The 23059-nt window shown below is 40.5% G+C and overlaps 3 protein-coding genes across 3 annotated transcripts in view; 1 reads left to right on the forward strand and 2 right to left on the reverse strand.

The window, feature by feature from the left end:
• AVEN (apoptosis and caspase activation inhibitor) overlaps positions 1-5878 on the reverse strand; it is an 85633-nt gene extending 79755 nt beyond the window's left edge. The window contains exon 1 of the mRNA XM_071427040.1: positions 5533-5878. Within this exon, the coding sequence (XP_071283141.1) occupies positions 5533-5775 (243 nt within the window). The 5' untranslated portion in view covers positions 5776-5878. The remainder of the gene's footprint in view (positions 1-5532) is intronic.
• The window catches only part of CHRM5 (cholinergic receptor muscarinic 5), a 48064-nt gene extending 32618 nt beyond the window's left edge, over positions 1-15446 (forward strand). Inside the window, exon 2 of the mRNA XM_071427039.1 lies at positions 11073-15446. Within this exon, the coding sequence (XP_071283140.1) occupies positions 11156-12742 (1587 nt within the window). The 5' untranslated portion in view covers positions 11073-11155 and the 3' untranslated portion in view covers positions 12743-15446. The remainder of the gene's footprint in view (positions 1-11072) is intronic.
• Positions 15447-19674: 4228 nt separating this feature from the next.
• LOC139590028 (fibrinogen-like protein 1-like protein) lies at positions 19675-22046 on the reverse strand. Its single transcript, XM_071427041.1, has 2 exons — positions 21826-22046; positions 19675-20375 (listed from the first exon to the last, which is right to left on the reverse strand). The coding sequence occupies exons 1-2, from the start codon at positions 21971-21973 to the stop codon at positions 19675-19677; spliced, it is 849 nt and encodes a 282-aa protein (XP_071283142.1). The 5' UTR covers positions 21974-22046.
• Positions 22047-23059: the final 1013 nt, after the last annotated feature.

Consider the following 23059-nt stretch of genomic DNA (forward strand, 5'->3'; position numbering starts at 1 on the left):
AAAACACCACCCTGAGACGAGGAGAACATTCCAACCCCATGATGTGCACACATCCTGACTCCTCACCAAGGAATTCGGGCCCAGCACGGGAAGTGCCAGCGCCAAGGGGCGGCTGCCTACACCACCTACTGGTACCTACTGGTGCCTTCCAGCACCGGCACATCGCCCCGGAGGGATGCACGCTTGGATGCATGCTTGGATGCACGCTTGGATGCACGCATTCTTAGCCTGAGGAGTTTCAGTTCTTCCCGAAATTCTAAAATCTTCAGTTAAATATGATGGGAAGTTCTTCTGCAATATTCAAATAATTACAATTTTATATTTCCTCTGAATAAAATCCACACCAATTTACTGGATAATTAAATCTAAATAAGATTATGATTGAAAGCTGTGTTTCATACAATTAACCAAATATGCAGCCAGTAAAGTTACTTCTTTAAGCTAGAAAATATCTAGGACAACCTGTTACCAAAAAGCTACCAAATTACTACCCCAGAGATTTGAGAGTAGAAAAGAGGAACAAAAGCATTTAAGTAGGTGAGGACAGAAATGCACAGCCATCTAAAATATAAAAAAACCCTCAAGCTCTTTCCAAGGAAGTTACAGAAAAAGAGTCAGACATGAAGTTGCTCTGCAGCAACAATATTCATCTGTGTAATGGGATGCTTCAATACAAATCTCTTGTTTTATCAGCAGGAAAGCTGGTAAAATATGCTGAATGAATAACAATAAATATCACTACACCATGCCACACTAAACAATTAGGGACTATTATGAAACTCTGGACTCCCACTGTAAAAAACAGGTTCTTCTATTGTCTAGAACCCAAAACGAATAAATTAACTTTGGGTGTATAAAAAGCATTTATGCTTTTCCATTGCACAGACAGCCTTGAAAAAATAAAAGAAAAATAAATAGGGCTGTGACAAGTGGTTACACAGCAGGTCTACTGAGTAGACTCAGTAACCTTCATTATTAATATTTTTCTGTCCTGATTCCCATGTACTTGCTACACAAGCTATCTAATCTTTCAGTCACAAATTTTATTCTCAAGGCCCCAGTTAAACCTCTTCCTTCTTAATAATGTTTTTCTTCTTGTCCTACCTAAAATGGATCTCTTTGCAGCAACCTCTCTACTCTCTGGAACATTGCTAACCAGGCCTGTCCAAAGTGTCCTCTTGGCCAGATCAAAAAAAAATTGAAATAAATACATAAATAATATAAAAAGAGGAAGAACCAGGTTCTTCAGCCTTTCCTCCTCGGTGATATCCTCTTTACATATTTCTTCATTCCTTCCCTCTGAACTTTCCCCAGCTAGTCCCAATCTTGCAAAAAATAGAACTAGTTCTTGACTGTACTGGCATCACTAATTGATACCTTCTCATCCATTAAGCTGACAGTTCTCTTCTATAAAATTGCACCTTAATCAGTCACACACTGCTACAGATATTTCCGATGTAGATGTGGTTGTATATATGACCTTGAATCGCACCCAAATGCAGGGTGTTTCTTCCATTTGTTGAGACTGTGTTCTGTGCTCCACCCTCCTGCCAGTTTAGCACTGTCTGCAAATATCAACACTGTATATTCCCTGGTGGAATTATTAATAGAAAACTGAACATGAGTAGATACAGAATGAAGCCTTGCAGAATCCCATTTAACAAAACCAGTTTGATACTGAGCCATCACAGTAGAGAAACTTCTGAGAAGGGAAGCTCTTCACACTGCATTAGCAATTAAGTACAGCTCACAAATTGATGCACATTAATCTAAATAAGTTTTTTCTAGTTGTTTTTGAGAACATTAACACAAAATGTCAGAACATTTACTGTCTTCAAGATCCAGAAATCTATTCTTCTATCTGCACAAGTTCTGTCACAGTGTTCTAAAGGCAATCAAATATATCTGTATTTGTTACTTTTGTTACTGTGCCTCTCAACTGCTTTTTCAGTTGCTTAGATGGTAAACGGTTCACTCACACTAATTAGGAAAATTAATCTGATGCTGACAGCATTAGATGTTCTCTTAGATCACTTCTATATGTGCATGGACTACAAGAATGAAGATACAAAAGATACTAAATTAATGTGATGCATCTTGAAACTAACCACACATGAGAAAGACTGCACTAAAATCCATCTGTTAACATCCATTTGTGAACAATAAAATGTTTACTGCAACACTGCCCAAAGCCAAAAAAGGAACATTGAAACAGACCTGCCAATTCCAACTGCACTGGAGTAGCAGCATGTATCACAGGCACACTCAGTTTATCATTGAATGGAAAGTTAAAAGAATACCTCATAAATTGCAAATGTAATAAACCTAAAGGACAAAAGAAAATCTCCTTAAACTACTACCAACGCTCAAAAAATGTGGTCAAGGACCATCAAAATAAAACCCAGCCTCATATCCACAATTTCAGAAAGTTGTTTCTATTTTAATATATGGTATCTCTTAAAGAGAGCAATTTTTAAATTCTGGCAATACATAAAACATGAATTCTGAGTTAAACTAAAAGTGCGAGATAATATTGGACCAATGTCAATTTACTTTAAGCATTAAAATGCCACATTTTACTAAAATTGAGTAATCTCAAATGTGTTTTATTTATTTAATGTAGCATAGATGAGCTAAAGCAGACTGAAACAATGGAAAAATATTCAAGATGACAGAACTACAAAGAAATCTGCCATTTGGTAAACCAGCTGGTCTTAATTAGACATTCATTTTTGAAGGGACGACACAAAATCTTCAGTAATCAAGCCAGTTAAATCAACATGCACACTAGTTACAAAAAGACATAACAAGTGGAAGATCCTTTTCCCTCTTCAAAAGGAATAAGAACACTTTTTCTCATGGTTTCTAAATCAATTTCATATTTAAGAGAGGCAGCATCTTGTTTCAAAAGTGGAGCTGGGAATATACTCAGAGAACCACCTTCTCAAGAGCTGACAGAAATCACAAAGCTTTCTTCTCTAAGATTCTGATCCACAGCTGGATCTACCATGCAGGGCATGGATACAAACACAACGCCTGATCTCCTTCTCCCTTAGCATATAGCTGAGGAGGGGAGAACTGACTTAGCAATTTCTGGGTCTTCCCAGCTTTGCAAATAACACAGCTGATCACCCACGACTAAAACCAAAGAATTACAGGACTCCAGCAGCAGTGTAAAGCACACAGTGCCCAGTCTTCTCATGCTCCACAAAACTGCAAACTGAATGTGCCACCACGACACTTTCTTATCCCTCTTGTACAGGTCACAAATAATGCCTTCCTGTAGCTTCAAATGCAAGCTTAGGAGCCATTAAATTAAAACATCCAAAACACAACATTTTAAGACAGTGCTTTTACGTGAATGCAATTGACAAAGATATATTGCTAACAAAATATTATGCATTTTAATGTCAATTTCTACTTCACTGTAAAAAAAAAAAGAAAAAAAAAAGAAAAAAAAAAGAAAAAAAAAGTTTTTTTCTGAGAAGACCCCAGCATCTCAGCAGACAGTAAGGAAAGGGAATGTGGTACAACCATCACACGCCCTGCCTTATTACCTGACTTCCCAGTTTTGCAGCTCACACACCACCACTTCAGAAGATTTACCCCCTATTGCTGAAAGACAGCAGGGTCTTATCTCACACAAAATGCTTACTCTGGGCCAAGCATCCTATCGCTGAAGTGGTGCACTCTTGTAATACAAGTCACTCTGCTGAACACAGAGAACACTAAGGAGCTGGGATTAAAAGGGGGCAACTCTCTGTCAGATAAACACTGGCTACACTGATGGAAGGAGGAGGCTCTCTCTGCTCCAGAAGTGGTGAATTATGAGATTGGCTTAGAGGTAGCACTAAAATTCAGCAGCTGCAGGCTGGCACAGCTGCTGATGCTGTGGCTGGATTGCTGGAAGCCAATCCCAAGCAAGCTGCTAAACACAAAATTTGTGGCAGGTGCACTAAGAGACCATATAGTGCTTAACGTCAAAAACCTCCAGTGGAGGAAGAACGTTACATTACACAACAATCTTTAGCAGTGTTCTCAGAAAATCTTAGCTATTGCTTCACTTTTAAAGTCCCAAATCATAATAGCCTTGGCTATTATGTGCTAGGCTAAGATAAAGAGCATATCCAAGTCAATAACAAAGTGAGCAGTGGCAAAACACATTTTTGACCCAAAAGAAACGTTTTAAATTGCAGAGTTGAATGACTTGGGAAAAAATCAGTCCAGGATAGAAATTTCCGCAGCCAATACACAGAGGTGCTGAATTACCCCCGCATGCTCCTGCAATTTATGAGGGAACACTGTTGTTTTACATCCAGGATCCAAACCTGTCCCCAAACATCAGTGTGAATTCAGCAATTTATATTGCTTTCATGTGAAAGCACTGACCAGCATTCTAAGTAACTGTACCAATCGAGTTGTAACTTTCATCTCCCAAAATAAGACTAAATACAATGACAAAATTAATATTTTATATTTTTATATCCACTAGCAAGCATGGGAGTTCTAATACAGATAAAACACTGGGTGGGTTCAATTGAAACCATGGATCATAAAAGTCAAAGTGAATCTAATCAACATGATGCTGGAATTGGGGTAGCATCTGGTCCATCTACATTAGGACTCCCAGTGCTGCCAACACCAATTAGCATTAGGTCATCATTATAATCTCTTTGCCAATCCAGGGACATGATTTCCATGTTGCAACAATGCTAACAGAAGCAAAACAATCTGAATGAAGTAGTCAAAGCATTTTTTATGGGGACTCTTTTTAAAGGCACAGTGTTGATCTCATACCACGGTGAGGCAGATAATGCCTCCACAGGAAATTGCCTATGTAATTGTGGTACACAATGGTATGTCTGCACTACTTTTAATCTGCTAAAGCATTTTAAAATGGGCTGGTGCACAGCTATCAACTTCTATTAATGACAAATGATACCCAGTGAATCACAGATACCCACTATGTAAGATGTGCTCTGTTACCATGTCTTCACTGCGAGTACCACAGGCTGGACAGGACACACGCTCATTTCAACTTCTGATCATAGAACCCTCAAGGCTGGAAAAGATCTCTAAGATCGTTCGAGTCCAACTATTAAAACATCTCAAATGTGCCAAAACTGCTCAACAATTCTTCATCTCAATTTGCAAACTGAGGAGGCATTTTTTCAGACGCATTTTTTAAACAAGACTTTTATCTCTTCAGCGCAAAGTTATTCACGTATTTTGGCAAGACAAGCCCTGTGTCATGCTGCACCAGAGCGCGCAGGCTGAGCTGCCCCAGAGCAGGAATACAGCACAGGGATACTGCAGAGGCCGAGCTGTCCCGAGCAGCACCGCCGGCACTCCCACCCCACCCCGCAGGCTGGGGCACAGCTGCCAGCGTGGCTCCACCTCGGGAAGGGGAGGAGCAGGGGAGGGGAGGGGAAGGGAGGGTTGTGCCCCTAGCCCAAGGGCCGCCCCGGGGCCCCGCACACTCAGCTCCGCCTCCCCCTGCTGCCGCGGAGGGCGGGCTCTCCTCCCGCTTACCCGCCGGTGGTGCTGGGCGCTGGGCGATGGCGCTGCCCCGCGACCTCGGGGCTCTCGCCTGCCCCGTCCCGCGCCTCCTCGGTGCCCGTAAGCGCCGCCTCTTCCCCGGCCCCCGCCTCCTCCGCGCCCGTGGCCGTCCCCGCCGCCTCCTTCCTTCGCCGCGTCGGGCGTGCCGCAGGGTCGCCGCCGGCCGTGTCGGGCCCCTTCCCTGCGGGGCCTGCTGCCGCCCCGCTCCGCCTGCATGGCCGGGCTCGCCTGCCGCGGGCCGCCGGGGCCGTGCCCGTCCCGCCCACTGCCGGAAAGGGCCGCTCGCCGGAGCCCGGGGAAATGGCGGCGGCGGAGCAGCCTCGGCAGCGCCCCCTGCAGGCAGCGGGCAGCCCCGGGCCGGGCCGGGCCCGCACCTCCTGCCGGTACCACCGGGCAGGGAGGGCAAAATCGCGTCCACGTGTGTGAATAAACACAGAAAAAACATGTATTTAGTGCTTAGAAAATAGAGCTCTTAGCTAAAGCTAGATGAATTATGGAATTGTTTAGGTTGGAAAAGGTCTTGGATATCATTCAGTCCAACCGTTAAGCCACTTCCACCACTAAACCATGTTCACATTTACACATCTTTTAAATACCCCCAGGAAAGGCGATTCTATTGCTTCCCTGGGCAGCCTGTTGTAATGCCTAACCACCCTCTTGGTGAAGAAATTTACCTAATACCCAATGTAAACATCCTCGGTGCAGCTTGAGGCTGTTTTGTCTTGTCACTTGCATCCCAGGAGAAGAGAACCATCACTGCAGCCTCCTTTGAGGCTGTTGTAGAGAGCAACAAAGTCTCCCTGAGCCGCCTTTTCTCCAGACTGACCAAACGCATTTCCCTCAGCTGCTCCTCACAGGACTTGTGCTCCAGACCCTTCCCCAGCTCCGCTGCCCTCCTCTGGAGCCATCCCAGCCCCTCAGTGTCATTGTAGGGACAGCGGGGCCCAGAGGGGACACAGGACTCGAGGTGTGGCCACACCAGTGCCAAGCGCAGGGCAGGCAGTGATCACTGCCACACTGTTGCTGATGCCAAGGTGCCATCGGCCTTTTGGGCCGCCTGGGGACCTGCTGGCTCACGTTCAGATGCTGTCAGCCAGCACCTCCAGCACCTTTTCCACTAGGCAGCTTTCCAGCCACTCTTGCCCCAGCCTCTGGAGCTGCATGGGAGTGTTGTGACCCAAGTGCAGGACCTTTGCTTTCTGTAGCAAGTGAGGAAAAAGCAACTGATCCCAGGCTGAAAGGGTGTTCAGCAGACACCTGTGCTACATGAACCACATGAGCTGGCTCTACAGCCTCTTGAGGAACATCCTTCTCTCAGGACACAGAGCAGACACAGGAACAGCTTTGTGCCATAGTGCTAGGCTGGTTTTTCCTGCTATTCTTAAACTAAGCAGCCGCTCATGCTGTTCTTGGGGCAGTTCACCAGTTTCCTAACACCAGCTAGCCCCATCCCTCTTGAACACACAGGCTGTCATTTGACAACACATTAAAATATCAGTCTGGTTTTGAAGGGCTTTTAAGCCCAGGAATCATTCCAGCAAAATGTGACCAAACCTCCTATTTTGTGAAATCATGGGCTGTACTGTAGCTGCACAACTACCTGTGTTGTGGGCTGCTGAGTTCCAGGGCACAGTGGGCAGCAAATCTGTAAATTAGCTTAGCACACAAGCAAATAAATAAAGTAACAGGGAGCAGCTTTGGCAAGCACATTGCAAAGACATGCAAGCAATACTCATGCAGCCACCACAGGTCTGACAGAATGAGATGGAGCTAATAAAACCTGGTGAACCCAAGCTGTGCCTGCATCTGTGGTGCAATTAATCTGTGACACGAACAATCTGCCTGCAGATAACTGTAAGCTGACTTTATGTGCAAATTTAACAACTCACAATAATTAATACTTACAGACAGATTGAAAAAAAATATCATTACTACTTGGCAGCACATAACAAATACCATTACAACTCACAAGTGTGAACATCATGCATTAATAATTATGAGACAGCAAAGTCATGATACTGTACATATGCATTTTAATTTTATAATTTAGTTTTGATGTCCCTATTATTATCATCTCTTATGATAGACAATGAACATAAATTATGTTACCATAGCACACAGAAGTCCCACTCACTGGTTCTATTAGCATGAGTGATACACAGATAGATGACAAAAGGTAATCCACCAAGTGTTAATGCAGACCTATGAAACAAAAGAGGATAGAGAATGACGAGATCACAAGAACAGCCAATATGCCAAGAAGAGATCTTTGCATACTAATAAGTCAACTGTTGTCAACTTTATAGACATCACAGTAAAATAGCCCATTAGGAAGGGAAGGCTTTGCATAATCAAACAGTGCTTTTTATTAATAAATTATTAAGAAATTATGTAGTTTCTGTAATGTATTATCAGTATTTCTCCAACCCATATCAGTTTAAACCAAGAACATCTGTGTCACAACAACTACAATAAAAACAGCAACAACAATTTCTACTTCTCCTGCTGCTCTGAAGTCTGCAATCCACATGGCGTAGTTCGAGCAGTCTTTCTTCCTATTTGCTAATGTTAGGGAATGTAAGAGACCTGAGAGGAGGGACACTTGCTATCTATGGTAAAGACAAAGCATTACAGGCCACAGCATCTATACAATTTCCAGTCTTCCCTCTTCTGAAGCAAGTGCCATTTCTGGCAAAAAAAGGCAGAAAGTTGAAACAATCTGTAGTTGTTCTACATGGCTGCTCAAACCCAGGTGTTAGACAAATGTAGTTTGTAAAGGTTTATTCCTGTACCTGATATTCATAGCTGTGCCTTTTTAAGACCATCTCTAGCCTTAGCTGATATCATGCAAAAGCCCAAGGCCAGTGCTGGCCCTCACCAGTGCTACATCGCAGCCAGGCAGCAGCTACATCTACACCTGGCCTCCTATCTCCTCAATCCTGGCTCAGATCCTGACTCAGATCTGCTGGCTGGGCTTCCTGGCTTGCTCTCAGACATGCCTCATCACTCCAGACTTGCTGTGCAAGCACTGCACCATCACTGTCTCTCTCCTTCTCATGAACCCAATGTGCTTCTCCACATCCTGCTGCTTCTTGGTCAGCCTCAGCTCCACCTGCTGTGGCATTGTCCTCACCGTCCCTCACAGAGTGAACAGCCCTCATTGTTCCCGGAGATTGCCACACTAAACCCACTGCCACACTGCCATGCTTGAAAATTTAGTCACATGGAGGTTTTAATGCACAGAACAACTTTGTTCTGTCCACAGAAAAAGAAGCATAAGACGTGAAGTAAGAAACAGATTCCTCTCTCACAGCTCAGTTACCTACCACAGCCATGCAGCTGCTCCACTCACCTTTGTTTCACATGAAATGAATTCCTACCCTTCAAATTTTTGTGAAGATTTGTAAAGCCAGTGCACCAGCCATCAAGACAGCTCTGACTCGGGGGAGATCTTTCCAGAATGCAGAACCAAGATGAAATGTCCTTCTTTGCATAAGACTAATTAGAACTGCTGTGGCACTTCAGCTCTTCTTGGCTGCTAGACTGGCTCTGGAGGTTGGAGAGAGGGAGAGAGCCAAGCATACAGATGGTCAACATGCATGTATTATGATTGTTGCTAGTCTGCAAGGTCTATACATGAATTAGAATCCTGTTGAATTAGGCTCAGTGTATAAGCAGAATACAAATGCAGAAAAGTTTAAATATAAAATGGGAGATGATAGACACACACAGATGGAGGAGAACCATTCTGAGAAGTATGATAGGCAGAAGTCTCAGTATATCAGGAAACTTACCATTATCCAGTTTCATCACAAAAAGAAATCACCATTTAAGGAGGGTTTGAAGTAGAAACATGATACACTTCTGTGGATGTTTAGGAGACCTGGGGAAGAAAGTGAAGGAAACAGTAAAAGCAAATAAGAATCATAGAATTGTAGAATAATCAAGGCTGGAAGAGGCCTGTAAAATCAAGTCCAGAATGCAGAACTACCACTGTAGCCCCTAAACCACTAAACTGGTGCCAGGTCCAGACACCTCTTAAACACCTCTAAGGCTGGACAAAGAGGACAATGAAAGAAAATTACATGCTTTTCTGAAAGGTCAACTGGTGTCTGTAAAAAATTCTATTCAGCTGGTGAGAGACAGGACACAACTTCTTGGTACAAAAGTCAGATGTGGGAAAGAGATAGTCTGTAAAAGCTTGCAGTTAATAAAAGGCACTTCCCAAGACCAAAGAAAACAATGTTCTGAGAGTTAGGATGAAAGATGAAAACACAGAGAAGTGGTGTGGATGGATAGGGAGGACCATATAATAGAGATCTGATGTAGAGAGAATCTTAAAGACTTAGAAATGGACTTTAATAGGTGATTCATGTGATAATTTTAGCTGAACCTATGTCTGCTTTGAAAAAGAGATCATTCCAGTTTTATACAGGCTAAAAGACCAGTAGAAAAATCTGTTAATAATTTAGCTTTCATTTCTGACTTTAAAAACTGAATACTATTTGACTATTTAAAAATTACACAGTTTAGTGAGACTAAGTGTTGAGTAAGTGATTAGCATCACCTGATGTGATGGAATTACTAAAAACCCAGCAGGTATCTTTGAAAGAAATTTTGCCCAATGCAGGTTCACTGGCACAAGAAACAGCAGTGAGGAATGTAGAAAGCAATGGATGTCAGTGGCATGTATACATTAATAGAGTGGTCCTGTTTTCACCTTTTGCTGCACATGCAAGTGTTATTTTAAACTGGTATTTGAAATGGGTTGTTAAATTTGCATTTTTTACCAGAACCAATCTTCTGGTTCTTCCTCTGCAGTTTACTCCTCTGTATCCTCAATCCTACCATTCACTCATCCAAAGTACCCAGACTGTACTTCAATGCTTAACCCCATCAGTCTTCTCTGTTCTAAGATCTCTCAATTGAGTTTTGTCCACAAACATCTTCTTGGCTTCGCCTGCTTCATTCGCTCAAAGATTGCCCTCCATTGCCTCAAGCACTTCTAACACCTATTTGTTTCTTGCTGTCACCATGCCAGTGTGGCTCCTAACTCCCATGCACCCCCAGTATTCGCTTACTCTTTTTCTGTTGTTGGTGACTTTTAGAATTTTTTCAAAGATAATTCCTGAAACCTTGGCATGCATTTTAAATACTGTAGGAAACAACACAGTGACTCACCGTCTTACTGCAAAACCTTAAATGTCTGTGTTTGAGAATATGTAGAGGGTTCCTAAGATACTCAAAATGTAAGAGCTGGGGTGGTTGACTGTCTTATAAAATAATAGTTAGATTGCATTTTGAAATGTCATAAAATGCCAGAGCACATTGTCCTAGGATGTACATTTGTGTGTTTTAGTTATGTTCACAATTGTAGAAATAGCAATCAAAATGTGAAAAGAGAACACAAATAATGTGATAAGTTGTTTCACAAGTGTTTTCATTGTAACTAATGGAAATGTGTGCTATTGAGCTACTTAAATTTTCTGATTTTTTTCCTTTGATCTTTATAGCTATCTCCAAAAGGATGCTTCTGAGTACAGAAAGCATTATGCAACAGTGCTAAGGTCCTGATGACAATACACCAAGGACAAGAATGGAAGTCAATTTATTCAGCAATTCTACTGTTGTAAACAGTTCCTCCATCAACCACAAGCAGTTAGAAGGGCATAGCCTCTGGGAAGTCATTACTATTGCCACTGTAACTGCAATTGTAAGCTTAATAACCATAGTGGGAAATATTCTTGTAATGATATCCTTTAAGGTCAACAGTCAGCTCAAAACTGTCAACAATTATTACTTGCTCAGCCTTGCCTGTGCAGATCTCATCATTGGGATATTTTCTATGAACCTTTATACATCCTATATACTCATAGGCCATTGGACTCTTGGAAGCCTCGCCTGTGACCTGTGGCTAGCACTGGACTATGTAGCTAGCAATGCCTCAGTAATGAACCTCCTAGTCATCAGTTTTGACAGATATTTTTCCATCACAAGGCCTTTAACTTACAGGGCCAAACGCACACCCAAAAGAGCTGGCATCATGATTGGTATGGCTTGGCTGATTTCCTTCATGTTGTGGGCACCTGTAATCTTGTGCTGGCAGTATTTTGTGGGTGAACGAACAGTACCACCTGAAGAGTGCCAGATACAGTTTCTATATGAACCCATTATTACCTTTGGTACTGCAATTGCTGCTTTTTACATTCCAGTGTCTGTGATGACCATTCTGTACTGCCGCATTTACAAAGAGACCGAGAAACGCACCAAGGACCTCGCTGAACTGCAGGGCTCAGAGTCTGTGGCAGAGTATGAGACAATAAAGCCTCAGAAAACTCTCCTGAAGTCTTGCTTCAGTTGCAAGCAACAAAACTTAGTCAAAAGAGAGGGGTGTCAGGCTTCGTGGTCCTCATCTAGCCGAAGTACGTCAGCTACGGCGAAGGCCTCCCAGGCAGCGAATACTTGCATGGACTGGGCCAAGGCTGACCAGTTAACCACCTGCAGCAGCTACGCCTCCTCCGAAGACGAGGATAAACTTGCCACTGACCCGGTTTTCCAAGTAACTTACAAAAGTCCATCTAAAAGTAAGGCAGAAGAGTATAATGAGACTACAGATGTTGTTGTCAAAGACCAACCTGAAGAAAGTGATTTTGAGAACCAGAAATACTTTTTGTCACCTACCAAAGAACACGTACAAAAAAGTAAAAAATGTGTGGCCTATAAATTCCGTTTGGTGGTTAAAGCTGATGGCACTCAGGAAGCCAACAATGGTTGCCGAAAAGTAAAAATAACTCCTTGTTCTGCTGCTCTGTCAAAGGACCCTTCCATCAAAAGCATGGATCCAAATATAAATAACCAAATCACCAAAAGGAAACGCATGGTTCTTATAAAGGAACGCAAAGCGGCACAGACTTTAAGTGCCATTCTTTTGGCTTTTATCATCACTTGGACTCCCTATAATATCATGGTTTTGATCTCCACATTTTGCTCTGACTGCATCCCCCTGACACTGTGGCACCTTGGATATTGGCTATGCTATGTGAACAGTACTGTTAACCCCATGTGTTATGCTCTCTGTAATAAAACTTTCAGGAAGACTTTTAAGATGCTGCTTTTTTGCCAGTGGAAGAAGAAAAAAGTGGAAGAGAAACTCTACTGGCAGGGCAATACCAGACTGCCATAATTGTTCTTGTATAAGAAATAAGGAGATATATAGATATTGATGTAACCTAACAAATTCTGTATTTTCAAAGCTATTGCTGTTGTGTCTAGTGGTTAAAAAAATCCGCTGAAAAGTTAAATTTTGCATGAAAGTAGTGTGCTTGGGATAAAAATGTCAGTGGCTGCTATGAGCAACACAGGTTGCTTTTGACTATGCAGTAGAATTGCATTACAATTATTATGTTTGGTGTCTTATGTCCTTTCTTTCAGCCTGAGAATAAGTGGAGTAAATATAAACTACTAGAAATTAGACTGGGATGATCATCCAGTTATCAGGTTAGGTCATTCAGTCTGTCTCCTTGTAGAGCAGAACTGTTTCTTCCTATAGTTCTTTGCAGTGTATTGTTTATTTAGTTTTCAGTGTTCCAAGCAATGCAGCCTGTGCTACCTCTGTTTTGAGGCTTTACCATCAGCTGTTGAGATGAAACAAGGACTATCAAAAGGGTAAATGCTGTCATCCCCAATACTAAGTGGTTAGGGAGATTCATAACACTCCAAGTGAACACACACATTATAGGAGGACATAATACTGAGAAAATTTCTACTTTAAGGATGACTCTTGTGGAGACTTAGGAAGGGCTTGTAGTGGAAGGGCTTATAGTGGAAGAAATAGATATTGTATTTTGTACATGAAGGAGCCAGTCCCAATATCAGTTCCATCCTGCAAGTCACCGTCATTTTCAAAAATGGTGACACCTCTGAAATTCTCCAGTTCCCAGTACCTCTGAAGGAAATTATAAAATTTTATTCAACAGTGACAAGGGTACAAATCAGAACTGACTGTAAGGCATAATGGACACAGTCTATCTACAACACAAGAAAAGTCTTTTTTGCAATCTCCTTAATCTCCTTTGTTGCACTACACCTTGCTTCAAAAGTTTCCATAACATTTACCTATATATAGTGAGAGAACTGGTATCCTTTAAAGAGGAAAGATTTTTTAAGCAACTTTTTTATGTTTCTGTAAAACTGAATTGAATTCTTTGTCATTAAGTAGCTTTACAAGTACTAGTCAACATCAGGTGCTTGGAAATATGAGTTATCTTCAGGCACTCTCTTTTGGTCCAGCAAAACCACATCTGCTACAGATGTGGCTGAAGTCAACACCCCTGGTGGCTGCGGCTGCTGGGACTGGCTTGTACTGGCCTAGTTATGAGCTAAGACTGACCATTGGCTGAGATTAGAGAGGACTTTTGGTGCCAAAGCTGAGCTGTCTGTGCCTTCCTGATGTCTGTGTTAGACTGGCAGGAGCCCTGCAGCACTGACCGAGTGAGTGGGTAAGCAAGGGGCTGCCTTCAGCAGAAGGCTTTTGGAATGGAGCTGGTGACCTCCCTGTGGTGGGAACAAACAAGAAGCTTCAGAAAAGGTCCTGAGAAAACAAAGTTAACAGCAGCAGGAGTCATGAGGTGTGGAAGTATTAAAGAAAAATGTTTATGAAGGAATGAGAAAGATATGTACACAAAGTTCAAATTCAGTTCTAGCATTTCTATCAAAATTCTGAGTGAGATACTTTGGAATATTAGTTTGAGACAATTTTCATATTAAATCTACTGATCACTTTAGCAGGACATTGCAGTGGTGACATTGGCCAGTTGCACATTTCAGGGATTGTATAAGTCATCGTGAATGTACCATTGCTCTCAGTGAAAATGTTTGCATAACATATTAAGTTATCATACCATCAGAATGTTCTCCTACAGATAGATAAATCCTCCATGTCAACAATCACAAGTGATTAACATTTTTTTAGCCCCAGTGTCCACAGGGGAAAATTTTGTCAGTGAAAGATTAGCAGTGTACTAATGCAAAAATATGTTCTCTAATGCCACATGATTGATTTTGTAACACACCATACTGGGCCTCTTATTTTGTAGGTGCATTAGCATATGGTTACTTATGAAAGGAAAGCAGAGGTCTTTATAAAAACTCTTTCATCAGCTCTGTTCTGTCACTGTCCAGAGCTTTTCCTGTGTACAGTAACTTTGTACAAATTAGTTGTTAGAGTGGGTTTATTTTATATTACATCAGACCAGCCATTCAGTAAACTATGTTTAATTTTTAGCAAATGAATGTGTCTCTCTGGGGGCACAAGCTGTACTTAAAGACAAAATTTATGAGGTAGTAACAGTTCATGCTAGCTGCACTGTTATTGCTGAAATGAAGCATTGGCTCTTACTGGAATTAAATGGACTATTTTTTGTTGGTTTTGAAATCTGTTAATCAAGAATGTTCTGTAAATGTTTATGGACTCTCTGCTCAGTAAATGTATTAGAATACACAGTGATGGATGCAACAATGTTGGTTCAATGTAATTGTGAAATATGTGCACAAATTATGCTGCTAGCACCTAACCATGTGAGAGATTACATGGCCACACATGAGTACATTGTAAATATCAAGAATTATATGAAGAGGTGTGCGTTACTTTATTGTTATGTAGGATGCTTATTCTTAAAAAAAAATCAAAACCTCAAAAGGACAAATGTGGTCCTCATCAGAGTATCTGTTAGTACTTGATTGTACTTTGTACCTTTTTAAGAAGTGTTGTAGGACTTCTGCAGTGTAAGACAATCTTGTTATCTTGTTATCTGTCCTTTTAATGACATTTTTACTGATCCTGTAATTGATTATTGTCATGGACTAATGAAATGCTTTTTGTAAAACTACATTTTGGTTTCACATAATTTCATACACATACATCTATATAGATATGTATGTATTGTCAATATAGATGCATAAATACACATCCCTAACTAAGCTTTTCAGAGACCCAGTGCCTTTTATATTTTAAAGTATTGAATTTTCCCACAAAACAGGGGTATGACTTTGGTCTCTTCCTTTTCATATATGCCAGCACCCCTACATATTCCAGATCCCCATAATTTATCAACCAACATTCATTTTTTGCAAATATGATTTATGTGTGTAGATAAATGTAATGCTCCTGCAGCTGCTGAGTAGTCAGTGGCTTCTCTGTTTTGAAACACAGGCTAAACCTTAACTCTAGAAAATGATACGGTGTTTTTTCACTTCACTACTTGGCTTCACCCCCAGCAAGTCAGTAAGAGGCCACTGTGTTTCTTATGTGGTCTCCCCCAAATCTCCATTACTGCCTTTTGAACTCCCTAAGAAATATTCTTACACAAACATTTGACAATTGTCATAAAATCTTGAGCTTTAATAAGCTTCTTGTTTATGATTTTATTAATAGCTACCCCATAAGTAGTTAAAACAATTTAAAATTGATAACATCATGTTGTGAAACAGGAGATAATCTATGCTTACTAGTGGTTTCAGAAAGGGATGTTGTTACAATTGTTTTTTCCATCTTGGTAAATGTATTTTTTTACTATTAAGGAATTCAGTCTTTGTTACACTCAGTAAAAACACTGCCTTTTACTCAGTATTTTTGCCATTGGTCACTAAATGTCACTAGTTTCTTCATGTATCTGCTGATACACCGAAGTCAGTCCTCCTCAAATAAACCAAACATTTCAAATCCTTCAGAAGTTTTCTTCTCAGCAAGGTCCTCCTCCAGACCCTGGTTTCTGATGGCTTCTGTTTCAGTAGACCTCTTAAGCTGGGGAGGCTTTTACTGAATTCCTGGTTAACATGCCGAGATAGAGGCTGAAATATCTTTTAATCCTTACATGCAGCAGCAACCTAGACGTAGTGGAGGTCAGATAGTTGTTTTTAGTGTGTGCTGTCCATAAGGCCTCCTTTAGTGTGCAATTCATCAGGTGGCTATAGGAGGAAGAGTGGAGAGAGGGTACAGTGGAGGATTCCAGCTGTGGAACACAGCTGGATTCAGCTCTGTAGCCCCCCACTCTGACTGTGGCCTGATGCCTTCTGAAACACAAAAGACATGGGAGTGACTAAAGGACTGCTTGTTAATTCTAGTAGGAGAAAATCAGGCCATAGAGCTAATGTTGTCAATTTTTTGATACAGCGTATTGCATCAATAAATTAACAACATGAGTCAGTTAGCCCCTAAAACCACTCTGTCATATTTTAAATCTATGGTTATACATAAAAAATAAGGTTACCTGGAAGTCTGTAAAGTCAGAAACAAAAGCAAGCACTTTCTCATATGAAAACTGAATTATTTTAAAAGACAAATAGTGAACAAATTCTGAATTGATTAATGTGGTATTGGATGTGAGAGTGTGCTTACATTTCCTGCAGTTGACAGTACAAATGCAGAGAAATGCAAAGTAGGAGAGGTGAAAAAAACTATTTCACTGCTATTGTTAGGAGATTGCATGGTGAAGTGGAACATGCCTCCCATTCACAGGTGCTTAGAGCTGGAACCTTCTCCTCTAGATCTTGTCATACTTACTCATTTTGGAAGGCTATTTATTTGACCAAATAAATTTGTTTCCACATCTACTTCTGGGAAGACTCTCCTTCTTTCCCATAGTGCAGGAGGCAGTAAAATCAGGAAACGCTGAGAGAAACTATAGGAGAAATGTGATTGGCAAAAGAACTTAGGAGGGGTAGAATAGAAACCCCCATGTTTCAGTCTGTGATTTCACTGATCCAGTGATGAAGGCCAGATGCCGTCAGCATTGTTCTGGGTATCTGGTGATCAAGGTTCAGCAACAGAAGAAAATAAAATCTGTTCAGTTAAGATAGTCTTTTGCTAGGGAATTATGAAGTAAAGTTTAGTCTACTTCTAAAGGTTCCACACTGGTGGATGCTCTAGAATACTCTTACTTATTTTCATCCAGTAGTTAGTCTCTAACCCAGCCACCGTGGTAATTTCTATCCATAGTTCTGTTAGAGGTGTGAAATGTAGCTCAGTCCCTGAGCTCTATTAAATGCTTCAGGTTTTTTGCTAGTAGAGATCTTGTTATGAGTTTTTATTACATTTTAAATCTAATTTTTTTACTGGAATTCAATGCATAGGTTTGTAGGGCTAGTTAAAGTATTTACTAGAGTCCCTCCAGCCCTGGGCAGCTGGGTTTGGTCTGCTGGTGCCCAAGTTATTCATACAGCTTGTTTGCAGAGTCCTTACCTCGAAAATCCTCTAAGACAAGCTCAGGGTGTGCTGCAGAGCAGGTTACCTGCCTTTGATGGTCAGATGCAGCTGTGAACTCTCCCTTCCATGCTTCCATGTTATTGTTATTAAAACGCATTTTTGGAAGGTGTGTGAACATCTGGCTATATGGCCATGAATTCTAACAAAAGCTAACAAAATGTAATATGTGAGACTGGCAGCACTCAGGTGATTTTCTTGTATCCTCATCACATCTTTGGATAGAATTATGATAGAATTATAGAGATGGAATTATGCAGAACCCACGTTAAATTGACTCAATGATATAAACTCAGTTCAGGTACTAACCATTTCTTCTCCTATCACACTTCTGTCTTTGAGCACAGATTCAGGGGGAAAAAAATCAGATGCTGCAAAATTGGCATGCATGCTGTGTTGGCCTCACCCATATCACATAGCTGTGTCTCATTCTGAAAATGCTGCAGTACATCAAGAAAACTAAAAATTTCTTTCTTGGCTTTTCTGCTTCCAAAATAGTTTCTCAAGCAATCACGACAGTTTTGGTCAGGACACAATAGAATTTATTTTCTGAAGCAATTTTCGTGAAAATTATAAATAGCATTTTAAATTAAAAAGCAGAAATTTGACAGGATCTGTTGATGGAATTTCTTTAGCTGAAATATCTAAAAAACCACACATGATAATCTAATTATTATTCTGACATTTGGCAAATGCAACAATAAAAACTCTTCAGTTGTCATTCAGTTATTCCAATGATACAGAACTCTGTAACAAGGTCTTCAAGGTTATAAAAATTTAAATAATTTTGTTTATTGTTTTAAAACAGAATAATTTATAATCAAATTGTATTTTATTTTATAATTAGAAAAAAGGCACTGTTTAATTGGTGTCAATGTTGAGTACTAAAACAATTGAAATTATTGAATGTGAAATAAAGGCAGCATTCTCTTTTTTTCTCACAGTGGTATTAAAAAAAGAAAAAAGCTGAAGCTTTTTTAGAACAGGGAGAAGTAACAGTCAAAAAATGGTAAATAAAGTGGAGTCATCTTCAGGGTAAAAATGGAGGAATAAATAAACAATTGCAATATCAATCTGATCTTTTCAAAAATGTATTCACAGAGTTTCCAGGGGGAAAAATTCAGAGGGGTTGTAAGCTTTGGATCAGGGGCTTTAAATGGGAAAGCTGGCAATCCCATTAGTGCTGAGTGCTCTGAAATGAAGGCAGGAAAAAAAAGCCTGTGCTGAATACTTCACTGTATATGGGATCATTAAAAAGTAGAGATAAAAGAAGAGTCAATGAAGGGGGAAAGAAGCCATGGGACATGAGGTTAATTCCAACTTTAAATATTAAAATACCATTCACTAAAGTTAGAAAGAAAAGGCCTGTTGGAGTCCTATGGTACACAATACACTTCAGTGTGCATTTTGTAAATGTAGGTATTTAACTGGAAATTTCCTCCCTGCACGATATATGAAGATGTGCAATTATAGATGTGCAATCAATCATGAACATTGACACCAGAACAAAACCTTCTGAAATGCATTTTTATTCATGTATATCTTGTACAAGACATCACATACTGCATTTCATATCGGACTTGTCTTATGGCTAAAATAGTATAAAATTAATTATTTAAATCTTCTGGTTATTTAAATCTTGTGGTAAAGGCCTCAGTTTCTGACAGTTTCTCACTTGTGTGGTTGGAAAATTTCTGTGACTTGTCCCAGTACTGGACAATATGTCAACATAAAGCCCCTAGAGATGCCCAATTTAACTTTCCAGCTGTGGTTACTTAGGGGTATTACTCAGTCAGTGAGTTCACTTCAGTCACTTGAGAAATAGTCCATGTTCCTGTCAAATACTCATGGCTTGTCTACAGTTCAACTTTCTGACAGGGGCAGGCCTTGGTAGGGTACGACTGGTGGTGCTCGATGGGTTTGACCATCATCCATGCAAACTTGCAGGGCTGTTGCTTGCTGCAGTCTCTTTGCCAGTATATCACATTCCTGCGGTTCAGGTTTGCCCCAGCACAGGCATCGTACCACCAGCCTCCCCCAGGAATGCCATTGAGCTCCAGCTTGGCACAATTCATAAAGTAATTGTCATTGTCTCTGTCCTTGGTGGTGAACTTCTGGTTGTCATGGAGATAAGCTTCTGTGTCCAGGGTCAGAGCATCAGTGGCGTTGCCTTTGTAAAGACCAACCCTGATTCGATACTGAGACTCCTCCCCCTCAATCAGGAATGGCTCATACTGTCCCCATTTGACTTCAGCATTTAGATTCACAAGTTTAACTCCAAGTATATATTGCACTGAGCTGCCAGTTAACTGGTGCATGTATTCATTTCCTAACCAGTGGTTCTCATCAACAGAGCCAAATCCATATTTGTAGTCCTGCCAAGTCCTGTCAAAGTCGACGGTGCTGTTGGCTGTAATATGCTGGATTACTGTCCAGCCACCATCCTGCATATTACAAAAGACAACAATTGGTTCTTCTTTTGGTTGGATGATGTAAAGGCCATCTCTGGAATTTCCTTTGGAGTGCTTTAAAATCTCAAAACAATCCCTAGGGTAGTCTGAGTAAAAAAAAAAAAAAAAAAAAAACCACAAAAAAATTAAAATAAATTCTGTTCAAATAGTAAATTTCAGAAATCAAACTCTGTCTGTAGAGTGACTGAATGACTCTCTTTAGACTGGAAACTGACTGACTTCATTGCAGCTGATGGCCATTTATTCAGCTAAAGGGGGAAGATTTCTGGGAGGAACATGCAGGAAATATTCAGAAATTCAAAAAATGGTTTGTTACTCTGTCATACAACAGAAGTATGATTTTGTATTTATGACAGAAATGTGGTTGAAAAGCCAAAAACTGTGTACATTCCTTTTCCACCAGTGTTCTTCCAGATTGAGTACTCAGCAAGTCTGCAATTCCCTGTGCCATCTGTAGGACAATTCATAGCTAGACCTAGTCTTTTCCTCAATGAACAAATTAATTTCTCTTGAACCAATTTATACTTCAGGCACCTCTAACATCCTTGTGTTAAATTCTGAAATGCATGCCATGTTTTCATTGATATAAGGGAGATATTAAAGCATATTTCTTGTTAACATAAAGCTTATAAACATCTGAGGATTTTCATAGGATGAGTTCTTTTCACTCAAACACCAGGCTAAATTTTATCATGGATTTGCAGTCAGGACTACAGTTCTGTTCAGTGCTGAACACCAGCATCAGAAAGATGGGTGAAACTGCTTTTCCATTTTATTGCTCATCCAGTAAACTCAGAGGGTAACAAAAATGGCATATAAGGCTTGGGTTGACCCTCTCTATTGGGCTAAAATATTTACTGGTGTTTTTAAATGTAACATATTTATAAGAAAACTTCTTGCTCTAGTATAATATCAAGCATTTCTGAGACTGCAGCACAGTGCTCTGAATTTTACAATTGATTCTCAGGCTTCTTAAGAGCCAGAACATAATTCATTTAAATATACATTTACATATGTATGAACTTATAGAGAGAGAATTCCTTTTGTAGAGAAGGATGGTATTCATTGTTCTGTTACTCAGAAATATATTTATGAATTGCAATCACTCACTTCATAGAGTTGAAAGGCATGTCCTTATGTCATTAGACTGTAAAATATTTGTAATTTGTATTTAATAAAAACTTGATAATTTTATTATCTCTGTGAGAAAAGTTCAGTAAAAATTACATTTTCCTGGTAGACATAACCTACCTGACTCCAAATATGATGCCATGATATTATAGAAGGATTATTAAAGTAATTTATATGGTGATGTCCAAGCCAGCAATACACACAGTGAACCTCACAATTGCCCTTCTCAGTGATCATTATAGAACAGCTTCGACAGACAGGTTTAGGACTTTGTGGCAGGACATGTTCATATTGCAAATTATTCTTCCAGGGCTAGCTTTGGTACATGTTGGTTGGAAATGTTACAGCAAAGCAATAAAGTAATACACAGAACATGTCCAAATCACTGGCTGCCTTCATGAGTACCTTTCTGATGGGCATTTCCCAGTCTCTCATAATCTCTCTGGGGGAGGAGGTGGGCATTAGCCAGGACCACTGCCTCTTTGGAGCCCAGGGACACAGTGCACTGAGAGAGCAAGAGCAGCACGAATCCTGCTGAGCTCCTCAGTCCCATCTTCCTTCTGCGTCACTCCGCCTGCAGCAATACAGAGCTGAAACACAGATTGGAGCTGAAAATGGCAATATTTATGACTTCTAGTGCAAAAGTCCTGAAGGAGAAAGCTTTTAACATACTGAGCTTCAATACAGAAAGCCTCTGTCAAAGTTGGCTTCTCCCATTTTTGAGGATCTCTCCTTTCCTGATATCTCATTTCTGGCAAATCATTCATTTCTCTGACACAGAGTGCTGTGCTGAATCACTAAGAACATCTCTCACCTTGTGCCATGCTAGGCAATGAAACATAATGCAATTTTGAGTGTGGCAAAAAGCCATCAAGAGTAATGTAATGACTAAAGAAAAAGCACAACTTTTAATTATCAGAGTTGAATTTTTCTTATTCCCTGAATCCAAACTATAGTGAAATAGAGACATCAATGGTCAAAGAGACAGAAGCAGTAACATTAGCTCTGCTGGCTGTCTGTAGTTCAAACAGTACTCAGACACTAGGCTTTCCTAGTGATGGAAAGGTTTCCATGCACTGGAGAACTCACTTAACCTGAACTATGCTATTTTGTGAATTTCTATCTACAGCTTGAAGTAACAGGTCACAAGTTTCAATTAGATTTTTTAAAAAAAAGTTCAGTAGACAAAGCAAAAGGACTTTCTTTAGCCTCTTCAAAACTCTCAGGTTCAGTATACTGAATTGAAACAGCTTTGAGCCTCATTTTATCCACCTTTTGGGGTACATTAATACTTCATTCAGTACAGAAGAAGGCTCAGGGTATTACTGGACTAAATCCTGGGGTCCTCACTTAGGCAGATTCTCTGAAGAGGAGTTTCTGTCAACAACAGCTTAGAATGAATCGGGTAAACAAATGTTTCCTATGCTCTCAAAGTATATATTTACTTAGACTCAAATCAAACTCTTTTAATGCTCTTTTAAATTTTTTTTAAGGACTGGGCTCCCCACAGTGGCTTTGCTGAAGGCAGAAAATAGATCCACCAAAAAAGCTCTTTGGTCAGGGTTTATTTCCTGCCAGTGTCAGCACAGTCTGCAGAGGCCAGCACCCTTCTCCACAGTGGCTTATGTTGCAACAAAGC

The sequence above is a fragment of the Agelaius tricolor genome, unplaced genomic scaffold, assembly GCF_023055355.1.
Source record: "Agelaius tricolor isolate 1412-34295 unplaced genomic scaffold, bAgeTri1.0.p SCAF_5, whole genome shotgun sequence".
NCBI classification, from domain to species: Eukaryota; Metazoa; Chordata; class Aves; order Passeriformes; family Icteridae; genus Agelaius; species Agelaius tricolor.